General features: G+C 35.0%; 1 protein-coding gene across 1 annotated transcript; it reads right to left on the reverse strand.

Annotated features, from left to right (window-relative positions):
- Positions 1-1,481: 1,481 nt before the first annotated feature.
- On the reverse strand, positions 1,482-7,805 carry LOC126721482 (uncharacterized). The gene is made up of 5 exons (XM_050424519.1): positions 7,802-7,805; positions 3,133-6,621; positions 1,868-2,046; positions 1,670-1,756; positions 1,482-1,598 (listed from the first exon to the last, which is right to left on the reverse strand). The coding sequence occupies exons 1-5, from the start codon at positions 7,803-7,805 to the stop codon at positions 1,482-1,484; spliced, it is 3,876 nt and encodes a 1,291-aa protein (XP_050280476.1).
- Positions 7,806-14,621: the final 6,816 nt, after the last annotated feature.

The raw sequence follows: 14,621 nt of genomic DNA on the forward strand, positions 1-14,621 counted from the left end.
TATGCCCCTTCCACAACTCAAAATGTGTGAGTTTAGACTTTTTGTGTGGCACTCTATTTAAAACATGACAGGCTATAAAAATTTCTTCCCCCCACAAATTTAGAGGAGCACCTGACTTAATAAGCATGACATTTGTTAAATTAATCAAAGTTCTATTTTTTCTTTCAACCATACCATTTGATGCAGGTGAGTATGGAGGAGTAGTTTCATGGATTATTCCCAAAGACTGAACAAATGAGTTGAACTCAATAGATTCATACTCTTGACCTCTATCACTTTTAAATCTTTTTATTTTTCTACCGAATTGGTTCTCAACTTCTCTAAGAAATTCTTTAAATTTCTCAAAAGATCACTTTTATTTTTTAATAGATAAACATATGCATATTTGGAGAAATCATTAATAAAGGTGATGAAATACTTGTTCACTCCACGAGTTAATTTTCCTTCAAATTCACAAAGATTAGTGTGAATTAATTCTAACAATTTGGTATTTCTTTCAACATTTTTATGAGTCCGTTTAGTAATTTTAGCTTGACTGTATGCTTCACATTTTTAAAATCTTTTGTCAGTCTTGGGATTAATCCTATGTTACTCATCATTCCCACATATCTATTGTTTATATGACACAAGCGAGCATGCCAAAAATTCACAAAAGACAGCATATAAATAGAACTAGCAGATGATATATTATTTTCAATATTTAGTTTGAAAATTCCATCACAAGCATACCCTTTGCCCACAAATAATCCTTTCTTAGATATTACATATTAATCAGATTCCATTGTTTGTTTGAAGCCAGCCTTATTCAACAAATAGCTTGACATTAGATTTTTCCTCATGGACGGTGTGTATAGCACATCTTTCAAAGTGAGCACATGTCCAGAGGTAAATTTCACCTCAACCTCATCATTCCCAAGTATCTTGGTTTTACTAGAGTCACCAAGCATAATTGTTTTTTCTTCTTCAAAAGGAGTATATATTTTGAACCAATTTTTATCATAGCAGACATGCCTATTGGCCCCAGAGTCTGCTCACCACCCTTCAACATATTGGATCATGTAAATGTTTGTAATCATAGCCACTAAAAGCTCTTCAGTAACATTAGCCTGTGGGACAAACCCATGTTTCCGAAATTTGCAAAATCGAGAAATATGCCCACTTTTGCCACAGATAAAACATGCATTAATTTGTTGGTTATTTGAAGGAGGTCCTTGGTTCTTATTCATTTGACTAGGGTTGCCCCTATTGTGAGGTCTACTCTAATTTTTCATATTTTTCTTTCTTGGCCTCAATTGTGCATTTTTAGGAAAATGATCTTTGGGTTGGTTATTGCTTGTAGAAATTAAATTTACCTTGGTCGTAGAATGTCAATTACCCTCTTGTGTTATAAGTGCATCTTATCCTCTAGCTTCCTCCTCTACGCAGATGCGAGTGATCAAGGATTCTGGGGATGTCTCCTTTTGCTAATGGCGCATTGATTTTTAGAACTCTTTCCATGATGGTGGTAGCTTGTCAGTGATACTAGCCACAATAAGGTTGTCCTCAATATTTATGCCTTCAGATCTAACTTCTGCCACGATCATTTGTAAGTCTTGAACCTGTTCCACAATAGATTTGGTATCCACCATTTGATAGCAAAAGAAACAACTAGCTGCATATTTCTTTGCACCTGCTTCTTCGGTGTCATATTTGCTTTGTAAAGCTTTCTAAATTTTCTTTGCAGAAGTGTATGTATTATAATAATCATAGAAATGATCTGCAAGACAATTTAAAAGATAATGAAAACATTTATACTCATCTTGTTCATACTTATCTATTTTTCTTGATGATCATAAAGTTCATCTTCGGTCATGTCTTTAGTAGAGACCTTGTTTGGATTCTTCTCAGTGAGGACGTAGGCTACCTTAAAAAGGCTTAGATAGAAAAGAACCTTGGCTTTCCATCTTTTGAAATGGGCTCCCTTAAAACGGAAGGGCTTTTTGAGATCTCCGACATTGTCATTTGGCTTCTTAGTTGTTGGCTCCATTTTGAATCTCCTTAAAATTGCTGGAGAAATTACCAATAAAATGATATATTAATTACAATAAAAATATAAATATAAACAAACAATATGGGACTGAGGAACGAAAATCTCGCTCTCTTTAAGGAGATTCAAGCCCTTTGCGGTTGGCAAAGCCTAGAAATCGATGCAGTAGAAATTCATTTTTGATTTGTCCCCTCTAGGATACAGTAGCCCAACAATTCATTGTGTAGCTCGAACCAACTCTCCATAAGTGGTTGAGCTCAAAGCTCCACCAAAAGAAACACCTTTCTTTGGCCCGAAATCTCTCAAGTATTTAGGAGAATTATTGAATTTACTCTCTCACACATTACTCTTTGCTTTAACTATTTATCTTCACTCTTGATATGAAATTAGTCCGTAGCATACCCATATATATAGTCTTCCAATCCTTCTCATAACCTACCTGTTATTTATTATTTTAGATAACTCTTCTAAATTTATTTAATTTAACTTACATACAAGTTAACTCTTTCTTTAACAAATTCCACAATAACTCATTCCTTTATTAATCTTCAGTTCGTTTAAGTTTTAACGTAATTTTAATTTAAAATGCACTAATATTCCTCATTAAGATTTTTATTTTTATTTTTTTATGTATAACTATTGATCATAATATATATATCAAATTCCTCATATGTAGATTGATATGAGAGAAGGAATCCCACATGATTTGAAGAAAATACATTTTCCTACTTCGTTTGAATAAATTCAATCTAAAGAATGTTTTTGAAAATTATACAGTCGCTAAGATTTTTGATGCACCTTTAAATGAAAAAAATGTATGGAAGAAAAAAAAAATACAATCCAATATGCTATATTAATTCTCTTTCTACACTATTCCTAAAGTAACCAAAAAAAAAAAATATAAAAACATTTAAAAAAAACTATCATATCACATTTAGATTGATGTAAATAACATACTGAAATTGAATGCAGATACCTATGCAAAATCTTAGCGACAACAAATCCGCAAGTCCAAACTTTTTTTTTTTTTTTTGAGAAACCAGCTGGTGCTTTATATTAGTTGGACAGAAAACTTTTGTCAAGTATTACAAGATTTTTTGCATTACAATGGATGTCTTCAATCCAAATCTGAGGATCATAAGAGAACTTAGCTAAATGGGCAAGCTTGTCAGCTACAGCATTACCACTGCTTTTTATATGGGAAAAGGAGGCAGCTCGCATCTGCGAAGCTAGAGCTCGAACCTCATCGGTAATGTGACCAAAGGAGGCCCAGCTTGAGTCGGCAGTAGTAAGGTGCTTGAACACCACCTCGCAATCACCCTCAAACACCACATCTTGCATTCCAAGCTCGCCAGCCAAAGTGACTGCTCTTCTCCACGCCATTGCTTCCACATCCTCCACTGAAGGAGGCAGAGGGACCTGTTCAGTAAGAGCCGCCATCACCATGCCTTCATGGTTTCGAATAACCACTCCCAGTCCAGCACGGTTGATGACTTGAAACAGAGCGCCATCACAGTTTGCTTTGAACTGCTGAGGCAGCGGTGGAAGCCAATGAGCCGGGTTCGCTTCGGTCGGAATGTGCAGAGGATGATCGGTGGCTGCCTGGAATTCTTGTAGTCGCTCCAAAGCATCCCGATGAATTTGATTTGTTGGCAACGTTGGGCTGCCCACTCTCGAGGCATTGCGGTTAAACCAAATGCTCCACGCAATGAAAGCCACTGTTTCAGCAAGGTTGTGACTGTTTCGCAGCATCACTCCCTCAAATAGGTCCCTGAAATTGACAAAACTTTCGGACAAGAAGCTTCTACACGGCTCCACTTCCCACCATAATTCCTTTAGCATTTGGCATCCCCATAGTGCATGCACTGTATCCTCAATCTCACTGCCACACCTCTCACAAATTGCATTTGGAATTGGGATTCGCCTGCTTAAATTCAGTTTAGTCGGCAGGGAATTTTTGCAAGCCCTCCAAATGAAGTGCTGAATCTTGCTCGGAACCTTCAATGACCATACCTTCTGCCAGAAATTTTTGTGAGCATTCCTATTTGAAGGACCCGTTGCGGCTGACTTCACTGTGTCATTAAGAAGTTGATAAGCAGATTTTGTTGAGTAGATGCCATTTTTTGTGGCAGCCCAAATCAGTTTATCTTCAACACCAAGGTGGCTTAGAGGCAGACTGAGGATGGTGTTTGCTTCATGAGGGAGGAACTCATCTCTAACCCGATCTTCCAGCCAACATGAGTTGTTTTCATCAATGAGAGCACAAACCCGAGTGTTATTTGGGAAGTTTTTTTGTGGAGATATGATGCAGCTTGAATGTTGGTTTGGGAGCCATTTATCCTTCCGAATGATAACCTGTCTTCCATTGCCAATTCTCCAACGAGCCCCCAAACTCACAACCCGCCTAGCCTTCATGATACTTTGCCAGGCATAGGACCCATTTAGCTTCACTTCCTCATCCATAATTGAACAATTAGGGAAGAATCTAGGTTTAAACACTTTGTAAAAGAGTGAATCAGTGTTGTGAAGGAGCCTCCATACTTGTTTTCCCAACAATGCTAGATTAAAATTCTCCACGTCCTTGAATCCCAATCCTCCTTGACATTTTGGAAGGCAAAGTTTGTCCCATCCAATCCAATGAATTTTCCTTGTTTCCCCCTTGTACCCCCACCAAAATTTGCGGATTAGAGACTCTATATCCTTACACAAAGACTTGGGCAGCAAAAAACAACCCATGGTGTAGGATGGCATGGCTTGGAGGACCGCCTTTATCAAGACTTCCCGACCCCCTTGTGACAACAATTTTTCCTTCCATCCTTGAATCTTATGCCAAATCCGTTCTCGTATGTAGCTGAAGCTTTTCTTTTTTCCTCTTCCAACAAAAGTTGGTAAGCCAAGGTATGACTCAATATGATGGGTGGCCGATACTCCTATCTTGGATTTGATGTGCTCTTGCATGGCGTGATCTGTATTGGGGCTAAAAAACAGTTGGGTTTTTTCTCTATTTATTTGTTGGCCCGATGCTTTCTCATATTGCTGTAGTATCTCCAGAATAGTGCTGCTATCTTTCTGATTAGCTCTACAAAATAGCAAGCTATCATCAGCAAAAAAGAGATGAGACACCTTTGGACCAGCCCTACAAAGAGACACACCCCGAAGTGAGCCGGAACATTCAGATTGCTGGATAAGAGAATGTAAACCTTCTGCACATAAGAGAAACAAATAAGGGGAGAGGGGATCCCCTTGACGGAGTCCTCTATTAGGGGTAAAGTGACCATGGGGTTCACCATTAATCAATACCGAAAATGACACAGTATGCATACAAGAGCTTATAAGAGAAATCCACCTGCTACCAAAACCCAATTTCTCCATAAGTTTTTCTAAAAAGATCCATTCCACTCGGTCATATGCTTTGCTCATATCAAGCTTAAGAGCCATAAAACCCGATTTTCCTTTCCGCTTATTTTTAATATGGTGGAGTGTTTCAAAGGCAACAAGGATATTGTCAGATATCAATCTATTGGACATGAAGGCACTTTGTGACTCAGAAACCAGTTTGGGTAGGAGTGTTTTTAGGCGGTTTGCTATGGTCTTGGAGATGATTTTGTATAGAACATTACAAAGGCTTATTGGTCTAAAATCTTTTGCTTGTTCTGGTGATTTGGTCTTTGGAATGAGGGCTATGTAGGTGTGGTTTAAGTTTTCTGGCATTGTACCCGAATTAAGAACAGAAAGGGCAGCAGCAATTACATCTTGGCTTATAAAATTCCAACAAGATTTGTAAAAAATAGGAGACATACCATCGGGTCCAGGTGCTGTCAGTGGTTTCATTTGTTTCAAGGCTTTCTCCACCTCTACAGCTGTGAAATCTCGGGTCAAGTCTGCATTCATACCAGGGGTTATCTTTGGCTCAATACCTTGGAGAATTGGCTCAAAATCAGATGGGGACGTTGAAGTGAAAATATTTCTGAAATAGTTCACCATTGCTTCTCCAATCATTTTTTCATCTTCAACAACTGAGTTATCCTCCAAGACCAGCTTTGAAATAAAATTTCTTTTATTTCGTTGAGTTGCTCTACTGTGAAAATAGGAGGTATTCATGTCTCCACTTTGCAACCACTCAACCCGTGCCCTTTGGTGCCACATGACATCTTCCTTCACCATGAGATCGTATACTTCCCCTTTTAGAATCCGAACCTGTTCATGGCTGCCCCCTCTCATTGATAAAGCTTCTGCTTGAACCAGCTGCTTCTTCTTTTTTTCCAGCAATTGTCTTATGTTGCCGAAGGACAATCTGCTCCAACACTGAAGGCTTGTACGGCATGCCTCAATTTTTTGTATTACCTTATCCATATGCTCTCCTGGACTTTGTTTCTGCCATGCCTGCTTGATTACCCCTTCACACCCCTCATCCTTCAACCATGCCGCTTCAAAACGAAATGGTCTATTCCGCTTGTAGAACCGCTTGTTCTCATCATCTGAACTCAGCCATAATGGGCAATGATCTGATAAGGAGCCAACTATGTGATGTACTCGGACTGTTGGGAATAATTGGGACCACGAAGGTGTAATATCTAGTCCAAACTTTGTAATATCTAGTTAAGAATCTTCTAGTGTCAATTCATTAGTGATCAACACAAATGATGCAACAAAAGGAAAAAGTGATGAAAGCTCAAAAATTGAACAAATAGGAACGGACCAAACTTCAAACATTGAATATGAAGAAATAGATGATGATAACATTCCCCTGAACAAGCTTTACAAGTGTTTCCATACTGGGAAAAAAAAAAGCATTGAAGAAACAAAAAAAAAAAAAAGATTTTGCAATGAGGCTATTTATTGTGTCACATAATAAAAATCAATAATATGGAATGAATGAATTTGATTTTATCAACTTCTATTGTACAATATTACTCCAAAGTTGTTTTTTTATTGCTCATTACTTGAATAGAACAATTATAATAAATGTGTGTGTGCAATTTATAATTGTTGCTTCTTATGATAAACTAATTACTAACAAAGTTTTATAACAAATATGCTATAATATATGTACAATATTCTCACCAAAAAAAAAAAAAAAAATTAAAACATTATTGCTTGTAAGAGATAATTTATGAAATGAAGAAAATGAGAGTTAAGTATTGATTTAAGAACCTAAAGATTGATATGGTAAGCTTTATGACAAAATGAAGTGGTCCTTCATTTGTGAAAGTCATGAATAGATTTAAATTTACTATGGATTGGATATCTATGGCAAAAGAATGCATTTCAACTCTAGCTTTCATAATATATAAGCTACAACTATTTTTTATATCAATAATGGTCACTACATGATAAGATTAACATTTGTTCTTTTAACATATGAATAAACATATGTCTATTCATTTATTTCTTCTACACTAAAAATTATTTGAGGCTAATTGCCAAGAGACTAATAGCTTAGTTGCATAATTTTGATTTTATTGATAAATAATGACTTTATATTTACAATGTTTTGGTCCTAAGTATCATCTATAAAAGGAAATGTGCAAGATGTTGTTTCCTAGTTACATTCTAAGATGAAAAGGATAACTAATAGCAATACCTTGACAAACTTGCATAAACATAATGTATCAGACAATCCTAGCATCCTGTCATTTATCCAAAATTAAGTTTGCATGCTATGTAATGTAGTAGGAAGACATTATGCACCAATCCGCCCAAATATTGGTAAGCGTACCACGTTATGGTTTACTCCCCAATCCTACCGAAAAAGAGAGGCATAGGTATACAAACCCATTGCAACTATTATCACTCAGGAAATAACTTGTGAAATGAGGAAAATAAGAGGCAAATATTAATTTATTACCTCAAAGATTGACATGGAGTGGTCCTTCGAATTCATGAATAGATTTGGATTTATGAAGGATTGGATAGAATGAATTTTAACTCCAACTTTCTCTCTATGTGATTTACGAATTTACGAAGTATTGAATAGAATGCCTTTTAGTTCCAACTTTCTCTCTATTTGAGTCCACTTGCTAGCTTTGTAAGCAGTTTAGAGTCAAAAACTATCTTTCTATATCAATTACAATTATGTTTATAATAATAATAATAATCACAACGTGACAAGATTCATATTGGTCCCTTTACATATGCATACACATATGTTTATACATTTATTTCTTCTACACTAAAGCATTAGTTGAGGCTAGAAATGCCAAATTTGTAGTACAAATTCATAAATTTGTAAAAGCAGAGACCTCATGCACAAGAACATAAGGTTTTGTCATGTGGCATTTTGTATGAGTAATATTTCATTTAGTCTTTCACCTCACCCTATCTTCTTATCAATGACTACTTTAAGCCATAAATGCAGAAGATTAAGAGATTTGGTTTTACCCTGTAGAGAGGGAAAATTCCCGACCTATCACAGGTTGACACATTATACTACCAAGTCCACAAAATATAGCCAATTACAAAGTGCAACGTATTGTTGCTAGGTTTTGCTATCACTACTCAGAAACTAAAAGAAATTTGCCAAGTGTCATGCAAAAACCAATCACACATTAGTGCGTGTAAGCGATGACATAAGTAGTCCAACACGTGTAAGTGATGACATATGCAACCCAACGCGTGTAAGCGATGACATAAGTGGACCAATTAGGCTGTGACATGTGTCACTAATTAGACTCCACCACGTGTCGCTCACCCACCCCCAAACTCCTATAAATAGAAGCCTTCCTAAGGCATTTAAAGAGACTAAGCCATCTGGAGCACAAGTAGCCTCAAAGAAGATTCAGAAGCACTCAGAAGTACAGAAGCCCTACAGGAATCAAGCCTCAAAACCTTCAAGAACTTCAAACTCAAAATCTAAGAACATTCGAAACAGAATCATCCAAACTATCTGCCTAGATCTCAAAGTTCATTGGAATCAAGCTCAAAAGCCTCCAGAAACCTCAACAAATCACATATTGGTGAAGCTTAACAGATCTAAGCCTCCAAAACCTCGAAGAACTTCCACCACAAACCTTCGAATACGAAGAACATTCGAAGAGGAATTATCCAAATCATATTTCTAGATCTCAAAGTTCATTGGGATCAATCTCAAAAGCCTCTAAAAACCTCAACAAACCACAAATCAGTGAAGCTCTACAGATTCAAGCCTCCAAAGTACCAAAGAACTTCCACAACAAACCTTCAAAGACGAAGAACGCACAAAGAACGCGAAGAACACACGAAGAATACAAAGAACACGAAGAACAAATAATTTCTAACAAGCTCACAGCCAGAGATTCATTGTAATTCCGTTTCAAAGATCTTCGATCAATTCCTCAACCAAATTGAAGGATATCTTGTGTTCAAGTCAAAATCACATTACCACAATTCCAATCAACAAATCTTTCAAGGAGATTGAATCAGAGGATCACTCTTTTGTGATCACAGAGAATTGTACCACATATTCATCAATACAAATTCACATTTGTGAAACTATTTCACTTGTTTGACTTTATTTCGAATTGAGAAATTTAGTCGTCCACACACCCCCTTTTCCAATTTCTTGAACTCTTGAACTTTTAATTTCATTAATTTAAAAAATAAAAGGTTATCTCCATTCACCTCACTCGCTTTATATATTCCAATTTCACAAAATATTAAAAGGCCAAAAGAAAAGTGTAGAGAGAGAGAGAGAGAGAGAGTTTTGAGGAAACAATAATATATAGAGTTTTTTAAACAAGCTTATAATATATTACATTTTGAGGAAACAATAATATATAGAGTTTTTTAAACAAGCTTATAATATATTACATAACCAGAGTACTACTACAAAAGGGCCTAACATTTGTAGTAGTAGCATGGGGTTATAAGAACTGAAACTCTAGCACACACAACCAATGTGGGATAAACATCCCTATATATATATATATATATATATTTTTTTTTTTTTTTTTGGTTGAGGAAATAGTAAAACTTATTAGAACACACAAACACGAAAGTAATATATAGTGTTTTTTAAACAAGCTTATAATACATTACATAACCAGAGTACCACTACAAAAATGGCCTAACTTTTGTAGTAGTAGCATGAGATTATAAGGACTGAAACTCTAGCACACACAACCGATGTGGGATAAACATCCCTATATTTCTTTTTTTGGTTGAGGAAATAGTAAAACTTATTAGAACACACAAATACGAAAGTAATATATAGAGTTTTTTAAACAAGCTTATAATACATTACATAACTAGAGTATCACTACAAAAGGGCCTAACCATACTACAACGACATCTGGAGTTTCTAAAAGGTATGTTTAGGAAAGACATTGAGGTTTTATATGTGTTATTTATATTTTTGGAAAGTGCTTAATCTTTGTAAGTGATTGAGGTGCTCAGAAGTATGTAAAATTAAACTTAAGATATGAAATAGAATAATTTTTTATTTCTTTGTTCAATTGTTGTTATATTTTTAATCTCTCGACATATATATTTAGTTTTGCAAATTAAAAATTATAAACCTTAAATCTCAGATGCCTTCAAAAGTTCATGTGTTTTCTTTTTTTTTTTAAAAAAAATACTCCTAATATTGAAAACATCAAATGTAAGAACCAAATATACATGTATCCTTGATTAAAAAAAAAAAAAAAAAAAAATCAATAGCCATGTATTAACATTTTTAGGGTCTAATTAATTATGGTTACATATATATATATATATATATATGTATTTATATATATTGAAAACATGGTTACTTATATATGGATATATTGTATTATAATTTTTTTCTTTATTATTTTAGTGACATATAATACATTATTGAAATTAAATTTCCAAACATTATAATACATACGAGCAGTATATAATAACTAATAACGAATACACGCATCGCGCGGGACATCTACTAGTGTCCATAATATCAAGCGATATGTTCATATTTAAAATGTGAAATGGATGGTGTGTATGGACAATGTACAATAATGAATATGAATATGAATTTGATATTTTGTTATATATTTTATAGAGTTGCCTCAATTTCTATTTGATACATGACGGATGGGTTGCTATTGAGGTACCACTTTATTTGCAAATGTGATACATTTATACCTAGAAGCTACATTGAGAAATTTTATGATTTGTGTTGGTAATATTTTGAGACTGTTTTCAATAAAAGTGTTGCTTGTTGGCTGGTGTGTTACTATTTGGAAAGTTCGTTGTGCATATTGGTTTTTTGATATTGTTAGGACCCGGATGCTTCTAGAGATGTGAAATATTTTATACAGTTGGTGAAAATGAGGCTGTTGAATATGATGGGGAAATAAGTGGTAATGAAGGACTCAAAATCCTGTGAAATATTTTAGGTAAAGGTGGATTATGGTTTGCATTTGGCCAAGAAGTTCAAAAAATTAAATTTGTTGCTTTTGAGCTTTTCTCATGTTTGAACTAATATGAGTTTTGATGCACTTACAGTGAAGCAATATTGGATCCATCTCTCTAGGTATTCAGTCATTATTGTCGATGAAGCCCATGAGAGAACTGTCCACACTGACGTGTTGCTGGCTTGCTTAAAAATGTACAAAAAGCAAAGGTTAAAAACTTTCAAGAACTTGCATAATAATGATGGCACTCCGCTATATAAAGATAATGGTGCTCAGGCTATCAGTTTTCTCGAGCAGTGCCAAGGCAGCAAGTTCCCTCCATTGAAGTTGATCGTCATGTCTGCAAGCTTGGATATTTGGTTTCTCTGATCACTTTGGTGGTGCAAAAGCTGTTCATATGCAGGGGCGACCAGTTCCTGTGGTCCTGTGGATATGTTTTACACTCATCATGCTGAGCCAGATTATTTAGATGCAGCCTTAATCACCATGTTCCAGGCATTTATATAGCTCTCGTCTTTTGTCTTGATTAGCCCGACTTGTGTATGCGAAGTTATTCACACTTTGTCATTGAGTTTCTTTAATGATTTTAGTTTAATTTGATCTTGACATGGAGTTATTTGCAGTATCAAAATCATTACAATTCTGTACTAATGCTATTTATGATTTACTTAACTTGATAATGTGTACGTTTCTAAATTTACTTAACCAAGTTAAGTTCTAACCCAAGATTGGTATTGAAAAGAATTTTGTGGAAACCAATCTTTTTCCTATCTCGACATGAATTTGGTTGACTGAAAGTATTTATGTACTTTAAATAGTCATTAGACCTTGTAAGATGTTACATAAATTGAGTTCTATGCTAGAAAGCATGGACGTGGCTGGGAGGGTGCCGCACCCGAGTCCTACGCGGCTTGACGTGGAACGTGGCGTCCGATGTGGCTGCCCGCGCGTTGGTGCCACATCTGAGCTTTTTTTTTTTTTTTTTCCTCGGATTCGCGCCGATGCGGCTTGATTCGCGTAGAATCGATTTCGATTTGTGCCGAATCAGCTTTGATTCGTGCCGAACCGGGCTGATTTGGCCAAAATCAAGCTGTATCGGCCATATCGGGTCGTATCGACCGGCGACCGAAACGGCTAATATGGTCAAAATAGGCCAAAATCGGCCTTGAATCTAGTCGAAACAGTCAAAATTCTCACCTCAGAGGCATAGTAATGTGTTTTTTAAGAATATTTTAATAGTAAAAATATATAGAAAATATAAATAAAAATATTTTTAATAATTTTTTAATCGTCGAGTCCTGCAGCACCCGCGTCCTATTTTTTCAAAAATTATCGAGTCCCGCACCCGCACCCGAGTCCCGAAACGCACCCGTGCTTCATAGGTTCTATGGCAGCTCATGTGCATGTATGTGAGTGTTTTTATTCCCCTTCTCTTTTGGATAAGTAATGAGTTTCTATTAAAAAACAAATGAAAAAAGGTTGTGGCCTTAGTCCACAGGAAGTTTACAAGAGATAATTAGAAAGGAAGAGAAAAAAAAAAAAAAAATTAAGACCTAAATTTACAAAGATCCTAAGAAATCCAAAAAAAGCGGAATAAGCAAAATCCCCTAACACTCATCCAATCAAAAAGTGATCTCAGAAATGATAATCTTGGTTTAAGCAAAGAGACTTCAATTCCATAAAAAATTCCTTGCATTGGCCCGTGGGCTTCCTGCATTCCTATTTATAGCCCATCCTCCCACAGAAGCATTACCTTCGTTTTATCCAACCAATCATTGGTAATCCCACTTTGCAGTTATCTTTGATCTCTATGATTCTGAATTTAGTTCCCTAAGTAGAAAATTATTAACTGTCTCAAGAATTAATTTCATTTCCACTGAGTATGCTAGAAAAAAAAAAAAAAAAATCAATCATGGCTCTGTTAATTATTATCCATCTGTACTCACGTGTGTATGTTAATTATTATCCAAATATATATATAAAATTAGGTTCAGATTATATCTGGTGTAATTTTAAATAATATTACATAACTCAATAGTTTTTTAATTGGATGTGTATTTTGATAAATCCACCAGTAGATTACATTATCTTTGTATATTCTCCACACTTGCAAAATTTTAAAGTGATTAAAGATTAATAGTCATGTCATCAATCAATTGTTTAAATTCAAGTTTTTATAATTTAAAATAATATATAAAAGATGAGTTTATGATGAACACCTGTTTTTATCTTCTGTAATTTTGGCAAGAAAACTCTGTGGATTATGCAGTAGGCACAATGTCACAGTATGCCGTGTGGTGATGGGAAGTAGAGTCTAGAAGCATCTCATTTTCATTCCCAGAAGAAACTGAAATTCGTTTGAATGTTCAAATCTTTCCACACCCTTAAATGCTCGATTGCTTTTATATCTCACCTAATTGACCACTTGCAAACGAGTTAAACTCTGATGTTACTGTTGTGTTTTTTTTAGGATAAAGGAAATAATTATACCTATAGTTTAGTGTGGTTTCAAAATATATATATATATATATATATTAAAATATTTTCGCTTTTAAACCATTTTAATTTGTATTTTTAGTGAGCACTAAAAAAAATGAAAATTCAAGTAGATTAATAGTTATGACTAAGGAGGTAACAATTTAGAGTTTTAATTGGAACTTTATAAAGTTTTGGTAAAATTTGAATTCATCTCTAAACTATGGAAAAATTTATGTAATTCACCATTTTTTTTTTAATAATTAAAACAAAGAAATGTTGTGGGCCTCATGGCTTGAAATAGATGGATGGAAAATCAAAATTGATCACATCTGAAATTGAAATGGTGTCTCTTAGTTCCTGTCCTAGTGTGCTAGCTACTGATAAATAATCTCCGACCCTATCCAAATGGACGGCTCTAAAATATTTAGATATTAATTTATAAGTTGAACGTGAATGTGGAATTGAATATTTCCTTTTCTTAATTGCGTGCCTTTGCCGGCTGAGACCTGAAAGTCCCGGAAAGGACAACAGTGAAAGGCATGGCATGGTCTTCGTCTGTTAGCTTGACCTGTAAGAAATTAAGAACATTGCAACCTTAAAGCCCTGTTGATGGTGATATTTTGAAAGTAATATGTTAGATGGACTATAAATGAATTTTTACTCCAAAAAATTTATAAGTTGTTGCGGAAAAAATATGATTGGTGCCACTTAAACATCATAATATAAAAATGAGCGTTTTAATTAATTGGTGACATGTTAGTTTG

This window comes from Quercus robur, chromosome 4 (assembly GCF_932294415.1).
Source record: "Quercus robur chromosome 4, dhQueRobu3.1, whole genome shotgun sequence".
NCBI lineage: Eukaryota > Viridiplantae > Streptophyta > Magnoliopsida > Fagales > Fagaceae > Quercus > Quercus robur.